This window comes from Armigeres subalbatus, chromosome 2 (assembly GCF_024139115.2).
Source record: "Armigeres subalbatus isolate Guangzhou_Male chromosome 2, GZ_Asu_2, whole genome shotgun sequence".
Taxonomy (NCBI): Eukaryota; Metazoa; Arthropoda; class Insecta; order Diptera; family Culicidae; genus Armigeres; species Armigeres subalbatus.
In genome coordinates, this window is record NC_085140.1 from 361,731,964 (window position 1) to 361,749,312 (window position 17,349).

The following is a 17,349-nucleotide window of genomic DNA, read 5'->3' on the forward strand; positions in this document are numbered from 1 at the left end:
AAACGATCCGACTCTAGCCAATATAAAACAAGTGACAGTTGTTTCCTTAGTGACACAATGAACACGCATGACACAATTCAAAAGGGTGGGACTGGTATGCGGTTTCTTTTGCTTTTAAAAGGCAAAGTAACCGCACATACTGTCCCATGATTTTTTCTCAGTGAAACACATCATTTCTCCTTAACAAATGCAGACATAGTGAAATTAACATATTTCTACATCCCCGTGTCGAAACGTCGGACAAATATACATCTTGTTTCAATCTTCAATACTGCATAGCCGTTTTTAAAATCGACTTATCATTAAATATTCCTTATTTTAATTACTTTCATTCCATGTCTCTCACCATATGCAAATTACTAATATGATATGGCTTCAAAACCACAACGGGTGGCTTATTCCAGTGCATTAAATGCGAAGAATAGATTAAATATTCTACCTTAGTAATCATGTTTCATCCCCTGTTGGGTTGAAAAACCAGAAAACCCTTCAAAACCTCTATCGAAACTCCTCTTGCAAATGCATCTTCCGTGAGCCGAGTGCGAGGTCAACCCTTCCTTTATACAAAACCGAAAATCCATATCATATTCATGCACTTGGTCGGCGGGTACCCACCAACTATGCCGCTATATATAGGACGGATATGGCTACAGGGCGAAACACGAATACGATACCTGCGAGTCCTCGGTCGTAAATAATGCATCGAATGCAAACATTTTCGGTGCCGACACCATGGGTCCTCGTTCCTGGGTGCCACCGACGCCGCAGGCTAAGTTGGTTTGCGTTTCACACAGCGTCACCTGGCGTTTCTTCTTGTCCACCGTCAGGTAGTTGTTGCTTCCGCTGGGCTGCTGCTGCTGAGGCTCTTCACCACCGGATGCCGTTTTCGATGGCGGGTCATCGGAAACACGGAGCATCACTTTGACCTGCGGGAGGAATAGACAGAGAGAGCGAGAGAGAGAGACAGAATGAGAATTGTTGTTCGAGTGGAAGTGGGATTCAAATTTCATGAAAATAGTTTCGGTATTGGCAGGCTATTACGCTTTGGCATACACCTCTAAAGCCGCATTGCATCTTTAAGTTCAATTACACGTTGCTAGTTCCAACATAAATTGTCAAGTGAGTTTTTGAGAATGTGACCCTGCAGGAAATAACCCATCCGTAACCATAGAGAATTTTTAAGTTTTATAGATAGATTGTTGAGTGACTTCTACGAATTTCCATACAAACTTCAGATGCGATGCGAAAAGCGAGGAAGCAATCAATCGGGCCCAAATTCTGCATAGTTGTTTGGGACCAGAATGGTTTCGAAAAACCAATAATTTGAAAAAATGACCATGATCGACGCTATTCAATACGCAAAAAAATAAAATGTAAAAACAGTTTTAAAAAGTATCGATTTACCTTTCTCAGCTTTAGCGGATAAGGGCCAATTAAAAAATGATATCGTCGTCCGATTTCTAAAATTAGTGATTTTCTGATAGTTAAAAGGGTCATCACTAAAATCGACGCCAGAGTTAGAAATAGAATTGCTTGTTACTGATTTGTTAGTATTCTAAAATGTTTATTTTGCTTTTACTGTTATTCCGACAGTCCGATTCAGACACCCACAAATATCCTACTTTCATCATCTATAAGCGCTTCTGCTGACCTTTCATACTCAAGTTATTAAATAGAGTGAGATTCGTTTTTATTACGCTCTTTAATTTAATGAAACACCACCAAGTGATTCAGTATAAGCTTTCTGCCGAGCCATGGTTGACTCCGAACGCAATCAACCCTAGAAGAAAATAAAAATCAATAATCTTCCGGAATGCACCGGCCCTAATTAGATGAAAGTGATTCAACACCCTCTTTTTTATATCAACTTATCGGCGCGACGGCGACGGAGCCTTCGGGCAAGTAGAAGCCATCCCCAGAAAAGAAGGGAAAGAAGTTGCATTCCCTTAGTCCGAAGTTCTTTTGAAGGAATCCCTACAAGAGGGAAGGGTGCCCAACGAAGGGGGAAATTTTCAGCTGTGAAGCAGCCCGGAAAGCCATATCTTCATCAACGTAGTTTGACCCTACGGAGTGGGACTTCCGTCGCCGGAGTCAAGTTTCCGAGTCGTGGATCGGCGAGGACGGGGAATGAGACCATGATTGAACGACCAAGCGCAAAACCACGCTCCCTAATTGAATAAAGTTAATTATGTGTGGATAGATCAATCTATCTCTATCAGACGTGAGCATGTTGCTGGGTGCATGTGCGGGTTATAACGCAACGTGTACGTACATCGCTTCGCTTCTTGGGTAGCAAGCATCGTCAAAGTCTTTATTGGGCTAATCAATATTGCAGTCAGTTGTAGTGGGTTCGGTTCTTCGGTTTATCTGTCTTGCTGTAACCCTCCCTTGAAAATGTGGCTTGTGGTTGTCCGAATGGGTCGCTTTGGGTGAACGATTGTCCTGGTAAGGGATAGGAAGTACAGTTAAATAGTGTGAAAAATGTCATCGGATCATGCAATGATTGGCCCGAATCTAATCTTCTGATGGTGACCGAGAATGTTAGTGAAAAGGCTGGACAATGGAAGTGTATTGCTTCACTTGCAATATATGGAACATGTATTTCATTTTGCAATACAGTAGTATTGTGTTTAAGCCGATGGAATCATTATAATTTACTTAAAAGCAAAGTAATGAAACGTAAATTGTTAAGCAATTAAATCTAAACCAAATTTTTGTTTTAATAACTGAGAGCGCTCTTGGTGGTATATCTAATTTAATTTTGTAAAATCATTGTTGTTATCGCGGCACAAGTTTGGAAGCTTTTACCAGTAGATCGACCGATAAGGAAACTGATGGGATAATTTTCTAACCAGTAGCGATTGTTCTGGAAGGTCCATTTGACGAACGGTGCTTTACATCAGCTAACAAGAACTCGTTCCCCCGAAATTCTCAAGTTAATCAGTGCCGAGTCAGCTTCATGGGCTTCGTGGCCGTGCGGTTAGCGATGTCAATCGTCTAGACTCATGTGCTGTGGAGTGTGGGTTCGATTCCCGCCCCGGTAAGGAGAAAATTTTTCGTAAAGCGAAAAGCTCTCCACTGGTCCACTGGGTGTAGTGTATAATGTCATTTTAGGTTTTGCGAGAAGTTATTTTTTGCATTCATAAAATCAATGCTTATTTACACACATTGTTCCTTTTTCCGGTGGATTTGATTCACAGGTGATCATTATAATACAATTGAACTAATCACATTCAATTTGTAGTGGTTTGTACCATGAAAGCAAATAATTTAAAGATTTTACACTTACCCCTGGTATGAAACACTGCGGCGGAAGTGGATAATGTTCTGATCACGCAAATATTTCCTCGCTTCCATGGTTTATTTTGATAGCTGTAAATCTTTATATGTTCCTTCTTTGTTATCATTGTGATTTCAGTGGTGATTGGACTAATATACATAAGAAATCGCCTGATTAATCCTTCTATCGGTATTGATGAAAACATTTTTTGAAAGAAGAGGAACCAGAAACATCTCGAAGCCCGCTTGAAATCTGGTGAGGGATTCTGAACTCCATAAAGTTTGTTCTTTGTTCTTTCTATGATTCACGTTCTAACAAAACGATTCCTCTGCGCCTTTTTTACGTATAGATGTCCAACTAAGCATCATTTCCCTTCCAGCATTGGCATGGTCAGGCAGATCTCGACTGTTGGCGAGTGCCTTACTTCCATGTAAGAGGAAGTAATTAATTCAATATCAATATCTATTGTTATGAATGGCAGTGATACAATACAATAGTCTATCAGCATTTCCTATTTGTCCTACCCACAACAAGTTTCTCGCGGTATGCTACATATCGTATAGGTATGTACACAGAGATGATAAGTGAGAGACTTGCACTTTCTCTTTAGGATTCAATCCCTGGAAAGTATTCAATTATTTCTCGATCTACATACATGGTTCAAACTGAGACGCTGAAAGATTTTTGCGATTATGTTTTTTTTTTATTTAATTAGGCCGATACAAATATTTTAGAACTATTTTGTCCCCCCCCCTCGGATTTTTTTGCCAAAAAATTATATTTTGAGGGGGCAACAAAATAAAATTCGGATAATTTTGAGGATTTCCAAAACATTCTTTTTTTTTCATATCTTTATTGCTTGGAGCAGGGAAAAGCTTCTGGGAGTGGTATTCATTTGAATCACTTCTCCCAAAGGCATAAAACCTCCTCTTCTTTTCAAACCTCTTTACAATTTCGGTGCACTTCCAATGAGAATTCATTCTCTTTAAAGGAAGTGCAATAAGTTCATCAATACATATTTAAATTCTTATGCTACTCTCAATGACTTATAATCTATAAATTACTACTAACTAATGTTAAATGCAACTCAACACTATACAAGTCACTTCATGGGCAACGTTAATGAATGATCCTAGGTTCGATGGGTAGCTTAGCGACAGAAGATTAAAACTGACCGAGCAGCAAGGAACAGGAGCCATCAGGTGGATCTAGAGCCGCGTCATCGTCTGGTGTTCATTGACAGTAGGTAGCGCTGGAAGAGAAACTGGCAATTCTAGCTAACTGATTCTAGAAGCAGGAGCTGTAGAGGCATCTAAAACCATGACATCGTCATGATTCATTAGATTCATTTAAACAGGGAGCAGTATCTTGACTTCGGCCAGACATATACCAATTCCTGTTACCTGGAAGAGAAACTGACGATTCCAAATGACCGAGCGACAAGGAACAGGAGCTACTAGGTGGAGCTGGATCCGTGGCATCGTCGGTGTGCATCAACGATAGGTTTCACAATTTCTGTTACGAACACGGCGACTTTCAGCATATGTAGGTTACAATCTTGCTTCTAATCAGTGACAAAACCTTTTTCTTGAAGTGATGCATGTTCCTCTAGGACCTTATATGGAATTGCAAACCATTATACTTGTGGTAACCAAAGTATGTGAAATTTTTTTTCCCAGTTTCTGTTCTTGGGCAGTTTATCGATAAAATAGCCTGACTTCTCAATGGGTACCGATTTGTTGTTCGTGGCAAAGGTTGATTATGCAGGGTGAGCAGATTCGTTAACATGCTATGCACTTGCACTAGGCATTCCTTCTCTCGTAGGGCAGAAATAGGTAAGACTGCTTCATCAGCTTCACTGTATAGTCTCAGGGTAGAATAAAGCTGAGGTCGCTTGTAGAGAAGTTTCAAACAACGATTCTGGGTAGATTGCAATCTTTTCAGGCCGGTTCTGGATGCAGCACCCCAAATGGATACCAAGTATTGAAGTTTGGATTGTACAAAAGCATAATAAACTAATAGCATGCTTTTTTTGGGCAAGTATTTAGAAACTTTCCAAAGTACTCCACACGTAGCGCTCACTTCGCGTTGTAACGGGGATATATGATCATTCCATTGCAATTTTGGATCGAAAATAAGGCCAAGGTACTTGAAAGATGCTGCCTTGTCTAAGCTCATTGAACCGATTATAAGATCGTCGTGGGGGGAACTCTTAAACGAGGTGAGTGAAAGAGAATATATTTTGTTTTTGCAAGGTTCAATGACAGCATGTTCTCAGCAAAATACTCTCGTAGAATATACAGATCCTCCTTCATCTGATGAATTATCGCATCCGGATTGATGTTTTGGTATGAAAGCGAAGTATCATCAGCAAACAAGCGAGGTTTTCCATTCAATTTTAGGTTTGCGATATCGTTTATGTATAAGAGAAATAGCAAAGGTCCCACATTGCTCCCTTGAGGAACTCCTACCGAAACGAGTTTTTCTTCACTGTATGCACCATTTATTGAAACATATTGTTTTCGCCCTGTTAAATAGCTCTTCAGTAGGTCATTCGCTGTCCCTCTTATGCCGTAACAGTGAAGCTTACGCAGTCATTGGCGTAACTACAGGGGGGCTAGGGGGGGCTATAGCCCCACCTAGGATCTGGCTAGCCCCCCCTAGAAAATTTGATACTTTGTATAAGTATTACGCATATCTAGTCCACTGATTATATACGGGGGTAAATGCAGAGAGAGGATTGTCTTCATTATCCAATTACTCTCTTCGAAACACTACAGCAATCTATTCGCTCAAGTTTTGAACTTCGAGCAATTGTTATAAGGCTTGCTCACAACAAAATTTAGACCCCTCAAAACACGTTATAACTTATGAAATACCAAAGGAAATATCTCATCAACAAGTAAATTAAAAAATATATTATTTATTAGTATTACAAGTACCTAATGGATAATGGACAATTCCTTGAGATTTTCAAGTTTTTCCAGGGTTTTGTGAGTAATTGTTATCTAAATCGAGCGTATGATCTTAACCTTTCTAACTAATACCAATCATAAAAGCTGCAGCGCATTTTAATTATTACTGTAGGCTTCTTGAGAAAGGTTCGGTAAAACTCTTAGATTTCAAGTAGAGGTAACTAAAAGTTGAATAAGAAAGAACTTTGTATTCTTTCGGATGGATTTTAGAAACTACGCATACTATTTAATTCTCTAAACTCCTATTGTCGCTACAGCAATGAAACCAGTGAAAATGTCTCAGTAGGCGTGAAATAGACCTACTGAGAGAAAATATGTGTTAAATGTTCCTATGTGTTCATTTGTTTTTTTTAACTAAATTGAAAATTAACGACCAATAAGTTGTATTGGGATGCAAAACTGATTTTTTTTAAATCATCCTAGAAGTTATTCTAACAGAAAAGAAGCGTTAGTTTGTTGTGGTCAGATCCCCGTTTGAAATCTCGTAGGAATTGTCAGGCCACTGAATTGAAAGCTGGCGAAAAGAGTTTAACTAACTAATTTATTCAATATTTAATTTATAATGTATTCTAGGTTCGAAGCAAATCAAAAAATCCTTTAAAAATCAGGATCGTGCTTCACATTCCATTTACGGTGAGCCCAACACCTATCTTTTTCTGAACCTATCAAGGATTTTAGGAATCCTACAAGATTTCTAGATTTTTGTAACAGGGCTAAGCGTCGATGAACATCATTTGAAATATTTAAGTCGTCCATTACATTGATATCTGGTAGACCAACAATATACATCAGTTGAATCGAGCGAAAATGGTAAACTTTCTGTGTTATGAGTGTTAAAATAGAAAAGTTTAAAAAAAGTTAGCCCCCCCTAGAATTTTTCATTAGTTACGCCAATGTACGCAGTAATACATTGTGATCAATTGTATCAAAGGCCTTCTTCAAATCAAGAAACAGAACTCCTTCTATTTTTCGTCCATCGAAAGCTTCATAAATTTCATCTACCAATTCGCAAGCAGCGGTCCACGTACTAGCTCCTTCTCTAAATCCATACTGACGATTGTACAGGACTTCGTGTTCTCGCAGGAAATTGATTATTCTGAAGACAAGTAAGTTCTCCAATATTTTACTTATAACCGATAAGATAGATACTGGACGGTAATTATTGATGTCCGATTTGCTTCCACCTTTATGAATGGGAATTACCCTCGCGGTTTTCAAAAAATCAGGAAAAGTGCCCAAAGAGATACAATCGTTGAATAAATCCCGCAAGAGTGTGGAGAAAGTATAATGATGATGCTTGATAAACTCGGCTGAAACTGCGTCGACACCACAACTTTTGCCATTTTTTAAATCTTTTATCAGTAATATAACTTCTTGTTCTGTTGCTGGTGACAGAAAGATCGAGTCTCTTCGAGGAGTCAGAGTATTAAATCTATTTATTTCTTGGTTACTATGGATTGATGCAGCAAGCTGGGGTCCGATCGAGCAAAAAAAGTCATTGAAGGCGTTAGCAACTGTAGGCCCATCAGTAGTACAATGCCCATTCAAGCTCAGCTTCACAGCGTCATTCATTTCTTTCCCTCTTCCAAGGATTTTATTTATATTCGTCCAGCTCTTCTTCTGGTTGTTAGTGGAAAAAAGTTTACAGTAGTATTCTTTCTTGGCATGATCCTTTGCCCTTTTCACCTTCCTATTTACATGATCCAACAACTCTTTATTACGAACGTTATTTGGATTTCTTCTAACTCTCCTTAATAAGTTATCTTTGATTTTGATCAATTTCCAAATATCAAAAGACATCCATGGACAAATCCTTGGCTTCCATACTAACCGATTTTGAATGTTTCTCTTTTAATTCTTTGTAGGTGTTCAAGACGAACTGCATTTTGCACTCCGCACTTTCGTCTGGTACACGGGCCATCGCATTTTGAAAATCAGCATTTAGTTTATTGTTGCGAACTATAGTTTTCACAAGAAGCTGTTTAAGAACAGGTTTTTGGAGAGAAAATGTTGACATCACCAAGCTGTGATCACTAAGATCAGTACGAATCGTCTCATTGATCACTGAACTGTTCAGTGTGCCAGAACATATTGTATGGTCTAGTATATTTCCACTTGAAGGTCTTGTAGAGAATGTGTTCGTTACCGAAAAGTTGTAACAGCGTAATATATTTGAGTATTCATTTACGATGCGGCACTCAGTGTGGTTCGTTGGGATGTTGACATCACCGACGATGATTGATAGTCCATTGCGCCCTGCTGTGGCGCATATCGTGTCTAACTTTGTAAAAAACGTTGACAAATCGAACGCAGGAGGCCTGTACAATGCATGTATTGGCAGCGGTGACTCTCCAACATCGATACGAATTTGTACATGATGAAATCCATTGTCATGTTCGTTTGATACCTCTTCAAACGGAATTGTTGAGCGTACATATACAGCTAAGCCGCCACCCTGAGTATTAGGTCTACACGAGAAAATACTTTGGTATCCATCGATTCTGTACAGTGACAGCCTGTCTGCTTTCACCCATGTCTCACCGATGACTATAACATCGATATTACCATGATACAGTTCTAGTATTTCTTTAAGGCCATCGAACTTGTCCATATTATTCATTCTCCTAATATTTAGTTGTAATACTTTTATTTGAAAGTTGTTAACAGCATGAATAGAGTTTTTATTTAATTGATCAATAGAATCGAAACAATAATTATACATCATAAGAAAGATCTGTTTACATTCTAATTAACTACATACTATATATTACATTCGTTTAGACTGTGGAACATTGGGAGGTGAAATTCCCGACAAATTTAATACTCTTTTGGAATTGGTGGGCTGCAATCCTGCTAGTTGAAGTTTACTGCTGATTTGCTCAATCTTCCCGCCGTCCTGTCGCCTCAATAGTATCTTTCCATCGCGGCCTGGCCACACATACTTTATTTTCAAGGTTTCCTGCAAATTTTTGGCCTGCTGCAGTAGATCTCTTCCGTAAGCCGTCATTTCATCCCGAATAGTAATCGTATGCGTAGATCCATTGAAGACATCGCGAACCTTTGAAGCGAGTACAACTCCGTAGGCACGTTTCCGACGGAAAAGCTCCTCTTTCTCCCGCTCGGAGGTAAATTGAACGACGATAGGAGGTACTCCATTCATATGTTGCTTCCCATTGATACGTCTTGCACATTGAATCACAGATGTTCCAACGAATTCGCAATTCAACAATTTACATAACATGCACACTAGTTCAACTGTATCCTCATCTTGCATGGCTGGTAAGCCCAGTATCACAGCATTCTTAGCCTTAGCCGATCTGTTGATATTATCCATGTCAACCTCCAGGCGATCGACTGAACCAACTAAATCCCCACATGTATCCTGCCACATTTTCAGTTCCTTGCGAATTTTCGAGTTTTCAGCTTTCACGGATCCAACTTCCTCTTTGAACGATTTAAAATCAGCTGTTAACTGGTCGAATTGATGAGTCAGAAAAACCTGGGACTTCTCAATTTGTTTGCTCGTAGAGACGATGTCCGCGATTTGCATTCGTGTATCCTCAAACAACAGACGAAATTTCTCCGAATCGTGTTTCACTCCCTTCACAGCATTTCCAAGCACTTGTAGCTCATGGATGATGTCGTCGTTTGTTGTTGTTTGTCTGATGTTATGCGAAGACATCTGGCTGCAATCCACAGAGCAGAAAAACGGTTTGCTTTTGGCTCTTGTTACGGCATTGCCAAACAATTTCTTACAGCGAAAATGGGCATATTTATTACACTGAACACATTCGATCAGACGCGTTACATTAGTCTCTGGCTTAGCGCAGATGTAACAGAAGTATTCATCTTCTTCATCAGACATGATCTCTGCAATTAACTCACGTCTTGTTTATTCAAGTGCAAAACAGATAGTTGTGTCAGAGATGTTTTGGTAGAAACAAACAAAGGTATGACGATATGTGTGTGTCGGAGTAAGTTGTGATGGATAATATCCGAAGTGTCGGAATGGTCTCAATTAATGATAAGTAATTGTGGGCGAAGCATTATGTACCTGATTGTAGCAAATCCATGCAAAAATCGCTCAGCATAACGATAGGGACCCCAGCTGCTTTTGCACTCAATTCACTGCCACACAATCTAGGACCATTCAATGTCTATTTTTTGTAGAAAAGTGTTTTTTAACGGAGCACTTTTTAAGCGACTATTGTTTCTATCCAGTGTTTCCAGTTTTTCCAGTTTAAGGATTTTGTTTGATTTTTTTCATTTTAGAATTTATTTTTTATTATCCCCCCCGCCCTTGACCTTCCGGAGACCAGTAGGACAAAAAGGAAATTAAATATTTGTAGCGACCTTATGGACTTCTTAAATAGTTATTCGAGTCTCAAGCGATTATGTTGACACCAACTACCAATTATTATTAAATCACTGTAAAACCAGATGGTTGAGTCTTTTCCGGAAATTGAAAGACTATTGAACATGTACCCAGCATTGAAAGAATACGATATTTTGTCTTTGGTGTTATACAAAATGAAACACTTTGCGTCCTCGAGTGATAACCTTTACGTCTTCCAAAATCTTGTTGGTCATATTATGGTCGCCAACCAACGAGCTCACCTAGCTCTGCCTAACCAAACCGACTCTTCTGCAAGAGCTGCTGGACAAATTGCCACCGCATCTCCGGTTGGACTGCGCGTATAAACACAACGTCAGTCAGTATTGTCGATTTTGGAACATTTTCCAAAAAAAATGATTTTTTTACATCGTCCGCGAGAGATGACGCAGCTCAGCTATTCCAAAGAAACTCGGTCTGGGAGAGAACAGAAAAAAACGAAAGAAAGACAAGGCTTTCGTAAATGCTCACATGTGTACTGAGCCATTTTAGCCACTTTAGCCACTGAGGCTTTAGAACAACAAGAAAACGAGGTAAACAACTTGGAGGAAACTTAGCACATACGTCCAAGGATGGTAAAAATCGCCTCACCCTACATTCAATCAGCACTCACCCATGAACATATTCCCGCTAAGAAACACACCGTTTGTGTCGCTCCATACCAAGAGTCACACGTTCACGCGAATGAAGGAGATAAAACAAACAGATGAACTTTTGCCTACGTTTAATTTTTGATTGTGTTTATCCACCGATTCTCGCATGTATGGACTGGATCGCTACGCGATGCAAAGGGAAAGATTCGCAAGTGAATGCATTCTTTCGATCACTGTGATCCTTTCCGAAGCATTCACGGGATCGTTTACCGCAATTTGTGGTAGCATATCGAAGCCTTTGCTGGTAAGTCCACAATAAGCAACGGGTGGGTGGCAGCAAATCCAACTGAATTTGTTAACTACTTCCGATGCGATGGAACTTTTTTTTAAAGCGCATCATTTCTAGGTTCAAGTTTTTCGCCTGCTTGACAAATTAATGACTAGGTATAGTAAATTCATTTGCGCAGTTTTTATTTTGAGGTTTGTTTTCAGCTTAAAAGATAATGCGTCAATTAGCATGAAGTGCAGCATTAAAATTTTCATGGAGAGGCATTTAGTTCAGGACAACTTCCTGGATACTGGATAGAGCTAGGTGATAAAATGACGTTTAGGTAAAATGCGCAACAATTTCGTATATAATAACTCAACATTTGTCCAAACAGCTTAAGCCATGGCTTCGAATATTTAGATGGTTACGTAATTGAAATCGATTGGCGATTACGCCAAAATATGCCGAGCGTCAGCTCTTTTGTGAATAATTTTGCATCAAATAGATGAATATGCGCTTGCAATCGGTTGTCAATCCATTATTGTCCGCTTTTGGACTCTGCAAGTTGCTACAGGGAGCTTGAAGGGTCTGTTAATTTTTTTTCCAAAACTGCTGTTCGGCAATTCATTTTTCATGATTTTTCATCAAATAAGGCTGGAACAAATATGATTTCCTTTTTCTGTAATGTTGGTCTTTGCATATCGAAGGGGGTGGTAAATAAAAAATAAATGGGTAAATTGATAAAATCTCATCAGTTTTCTTAAAGATTTTTTGGGAAAGCTCAATATTTTATTTATTTTTTCAAACTTGAAAAACGATTGTATCATATGATAACTTTGGGATTAGCGGCTTTTCAGTCTCACAAAAATCGAAACGACACGTTGGTTTAGTTTCCTATGTTTCGGCCCTTGGTCTTGGCCTTCCTCAGGGAATTAGACGGTGCATGTTTAAATCCATAAACCCGGAAACTATTGAACCAATCGGCGTGAAAGTTGTATGCAGGGTTTTTTGGGGCCGAGGAAGGTTCTTAAGATGGTTTGAAGCCCATCCCCGCTCTAGAAGGGGGGGGGGGGCTCCCATACAATTGAAGCATACATTTCTGCATGACTCGAGAACTAATCAGAGAATAAATCATTTTTTGGCGAAATGAAGTTCGTCGGGTCTGTTAGTCTTATATCTTCTTATTTAGAGTTCTGAAGAATCCATCAACTCGAGTTGAAATCGATCTTGAGTGCGACGCTGCAATCAAACAAACGATTGACACTTAGATAAAATAAAATCACGAGTTAGATAAGGCTAGTAATAAAATAAAACCACAAATGATGACAGAAGATGCAGAAGAAGAAAGTTATATTTGTTCCGGACTTAATTGGTTATCTATTTGAAATTGATCGCCAAGTATGTTCAACACCTCTGGAATATGTTCGTGATTTTGTGATCATTTTCCAAGGCTCTCATAGATGTGGAAAATTTATCCGCAGTACATATAGCACGTGCTATCAGAGCATTCATCGCCACAATCCCCCACGTGGCGGCCCGATTTTCAAAAATATTTTTTTAGACGACTATCTTGCGCTCATTTTTTGTTGCGATTATAAATAAGCGGAGGAGTAGATTTTTTATGAGCGGTACAATATGAGGTTCCCTCGAGCAACCCGTAGTGTAAATTTCCGTCTCAACATCAAAATATGTCATGACTTTTGATCATGGTTATGCATTCAAAATTAATGTCCGACCACATTGATCACTTCTGGAACAAGGGAACATATTTATTTTTGCATCAAAATATACTGTCCGGTATTCTTATTGATTAATCATAAAACAGATTATCCCGCATTTAAAATTAATAACCACCAGGTGCACTAGGGTAAATATGGTACAATTAAACATTTAAAGTGATTAACTGTTTTCCATTTTTTTTTCCATAAATTTACCACTTTTGAGAAGCTGGAACATTTGGATTGTACAATATATTTTATGTACACATACACTCAACCTCATATTTTCATTTGCAGTAACATAATCCCATGTAAGCCATTTGCAGTACCATAACATTCATAAATTACGTCACATTTGTATAATTAATTATATATGTTTCTACAAAAAGCGACGTTTGAAGGTAGGTGATACATCACTTCATTTTTTACGAGACGTATTTTCTGGATTTCCTCTATCGATTTTATGGAAATTAAAAACTTCATAGAGAAGGCTGATTTAAAAGGTGTAAAAAAACTTTCCTCTTTAGAATAGGTTTTCCGTTCAAATTTCTCCTGTAAAATTCAATGCAATTTAGAGCAGTTTTGCGTGGAAAGAAGTAATTTCTTTTTAAATTATTTTTTTAAATTATTTAAATTAAATAAATTATAGAAATCTAAAATTCCGATATAATCGCTTTAAATATTGTGATCAACATGTACTTTATGTGTCAAACATCTTCTTCTACTATGAAGTAGCCCGCTTTTTATGTATATACAAACCAGAACAATAAATTTGACAGTCAAGTTAGCGATCAAACTCTTTATGCGAAATCTGGGAAGCTATGGTTGAATCATGTTGGTCACAAACGTTGCATTGCTTATCAAAGCCTCTTGTGCTGTAATACCTTTGCTTGTACTGGATGAGAAATAATCTTAATTTCCCGAAGATAATTCAGTTTTTTGTGAAAAATCAAAACATTTTCTTGTGTAAATTTAAAGGAATTTCCTGACAAAATTTAAAAATAATCTGTTTGAATGAATGACAATATGTTGAAATTCAGGAGACTTTTTATTTTTTTAATTCAAATATTTTTTCGTGCAAGATGGAAGCAATTTCATGTGCAAATTCTAAGCAAACATAAACCGTTTTAAATAGAGGAAGTTTCTAGATTAATAGTTATCAGAATTTTCGGCTTTCAGTCTCATTAAAAGGTTGATAATTTCAAATCATTGCTAACGTTTCGATCCGGAGGTTTGGATCTTCATCATCCAAACCCCCGGATAGAAACGTTGACAATGAGTTGAACAGGCTTGTAAAATGTCATCTGCATGTCATTTGACTAATTTGTTCATAACTTTCTTCAGAAGCCAAATTTACTTCAAAATTTTAGATGTACGCATAACGCTTGAGTAGTGCTATATTTTTGTCCAAGGGTACATTGCTCTAAATATAACATCTGAGGCTAGAGAATGAAATCTCTCCAAAATGTCACGTGTCATTTGACATAATGTCATTTGAATGACATTTTGCCTCCCACGCCCCAGATTACATATTTACAGCAATGTCTTGTTAGACAAAGTTGTAGCCACATTTAAGCGCTATAAGTTCGTCATACTTGATAGTTGATAGCTAACTACTGTAAAAAGTTCTGGGAAAATTATGCAAACGAATGCAAATGACATTTTACAACACTGTGAAATTATCAACATTTACATTAAGCATTTTATTTTTTTCATAAAACAAAAAATTATCAATGCCTCTCGAAGATGATTAAAATTGGGTTCCATTTCACTTTTTATTTCGAAATTTTGTCTGATTCAATTTCTAGAAAAATCAAAATATGTTTACAACCTAAATTTAAGAAGAATGTGTATCTTAAGGTAATATTTTAGCAGATAAAAAATTGAAATTTATTTGTTTCAAACACCTACTATGCAAGATCTACTCATAATCTACTGACACTAGCAATACCCGAAATCGAATGTAAAACGGCAAAAATACGGCCAAAAACTTTTGCCGAGGGTGAGCCTACACTTTTGGCCGGGAGTGTACATCTCTATATCTTTCCCTATGCCGATGGTTTTCATTCTGCATACATTTCCGCTTACTACTACTCGATAGCTTCCCTATCTCGATATCTCTTTATCTCGATATATTCTGGTCATATTTCGTTCGGGATGTGTCGAGTTGTTCAAATTTTAGGGCTACTAGACCACCTTGGGACAATAATATCCACATCAAAAACAAGAAATGACATTTATTTTGTTGTCGTTTTCCATAGCAACTAGCTTTTTTCGATCTAGTGCCCATTTCAATGTTCCCGCCATTCCTCGATCTTTCCCTATCTCGATGATCCGTTCAACATCGAAATGTGGAGAAGCGACTGTATTATTCATACATGTTTAGTTAAAAGACCATCGCATAGATTTCGGCCCAAAAAAAATAAAAAAAAATATTTGTAATGTTGTATAAATTGGTATAAATTTGTTGAAAAATGCAGCCTCCCGGGACGTCTGGTCACATTAATCATTACTCAAAATGAAATAATAATAAAATGAATTTTATGAAATAATAATATACTCGGTGTTACGTAGGACTGTAAAAGGATTTCGGCACGCTGCTTAATATTGTCTATCCGGAACAAAGTTAGAACGCTTGTTATACCGACGTTGGAACAACGCATCAATTAGATAAAACTTCGGAAGAAAGTTCGGTTCGGAAGTCCCTACTTCCGAATTCTAAGTTGGTGCTACGCCGACAATAAATGTGTTGATGCTAAATTCGTTCAGCGGAATCTGAATCATATTATAAATTATTCCGTAGTACGTGAATGACTCCACGCATTAAAATTTTGTATATCACTGGGGAAACATATTTTGGTATAAGCATTATCGACATAAAATGTATGTACTCCTTTTATGGGATCCATGAGCGGATAATGTGATCGCGGTAATCAATTTTGAATGGAGAAGCATTTACGTGTTCCAGGGCCGGATTTATGGGGGGCGGGGGGCCGTGGCCCCGGGCCCCCACAAATCTTATGTACCAAAACCAACCTTTTTTGTACATTTTGTACATACCGTCGGCCCCGGGGCCCCATTTTCCATATTCTCCTTTGAGCAAGTGTTCTCACACAATATTTTATCCGGGTAGTAAGACGGGCGATAAACTCGCGAGCGGCGGCTTGCCGGATAATTTAATTTTGGGCCTCCAAATTCTCCACCTCGCCACTTCTCCAGATGAGTTTTAAAAGCATACTCACAAAAATGTAGGTCCGCGACGGGATTCGAACCCAAAACAATTTTAAAATGTGTAGAGCGCCCACTATAACCACGCCACTACACGAACCGATTGAAAGCAAATAGAAAAACTGCTGTATTGAACCTACTACTTATCGTGGCGCATCGTCGTATGCAATCAGTTTGGAGGAGCAAAGTAAGCAGCATTTGATTGACTTTTCGCACCATCGCTTGTGCCGGAGTTTATCGCACTGTAATTTATCCGGATAAAATTGACGGTGGAGCGATCTGTTGTCGCGTGAGTAAGTAAGAAATCCGAACCCTGCATATTTTAGTGTGAAAATTGAAATGTCCTCTACGCGTGCCCGGGGGCATATGGCAGCATATATCCACATAGCCACATAATTGATGAGTTTTGAAGATAAATGTCATATTATAACTGAACTTTATAATTGGATTATAAGAAGACTATATTCTATAAACATTTACATTTCTCGATTAATAAGACTCTAACATATTATTCGGTAAACAACCACACAAACGTATCGAAAAATGAGTTCATCTGAACCAATCAATCGCAATCACACGAACCAAAAAGATTCAATCGCAAGTGAGCGTTCCCGATAGAATCACCTGACCCACATGGAGCACAATCGTTTTGTTTCGCTTGTTTTGCAGTCATTCGCTTCCAGGGCTAACACAATCGGGTGATTCATCTGTAACGCCGCTCAGCTTAGGTCGTGGTGAGAAGGTTCATTCCACTATGAGTGGCAATTCAAACGCATTCTATGCAACAACACAATCGCCTTGAATCAGGCGAGTGAATGAATTAAACCATCCCTGCATACGTCAGAGCGGGAAGCATCGAATCAAGTAGGATTATGTGATGATTCATTCCGTCAT

At 38.4% G+C, this 17,349-nt stretch overlaps 2 protein-coding genes across 5 annotated transcripts in view; both read right to left on the bottom strand.

The window, feature by feature from the left end:
• LOC134212997 (kinesin-like protein CG14535) overlaps positions 1-17,349 on the bottom strand; it is a 501,209-nt gene that overhangs the window by 66,464 nt on the left and 417,396 nt on the right. Inside the window, exon 8 of the mRNA XM_062691425.1 lies at positions 675-926. Within this exon, the coding sequence (XP_062547409.1) occupies positions 675-926 (252 nt within the window). The remainder of the gene's footprint in view (positions 1-674; positions 927-17,349) is intronic.
• LOC134212998 (uncharacterized) lies at positions 8,911-10,465 on the bottom strand. Of its 4 annotated transcripts, XM_062691428.1 has the most exons (3): positions 10,310-10,465; positions 10,012-10,142; positions 8,911-9,941 (listed from the first exon to the last, which is right to left on the bottom strand). In XM_062691428.1, the coding sequence occupies exon 3, from the start codon at positions 9,935-9,937 to the stop codon at positions 9,023-9,025; it is 915 nt and encodes a 304-aa protein (XP_062547412.1). In that variant the 5' UTR covers positions 9,938-9,941; positions 10,012-10,142; positions 10,310-10,465; the 3' UTR covers positions 8,911-9,022. The 4 variants fall into 4 exon arrangements, with proteins under 4 accessions (XP_062547412.1, XP_062547413.1, XP_062547410.1 ...); XM_062691429.1 differs by lacking the exon at positions 10,012-10,142; XM_062691426.1 differs by having other exon boundaries at positions 8,911-10,125.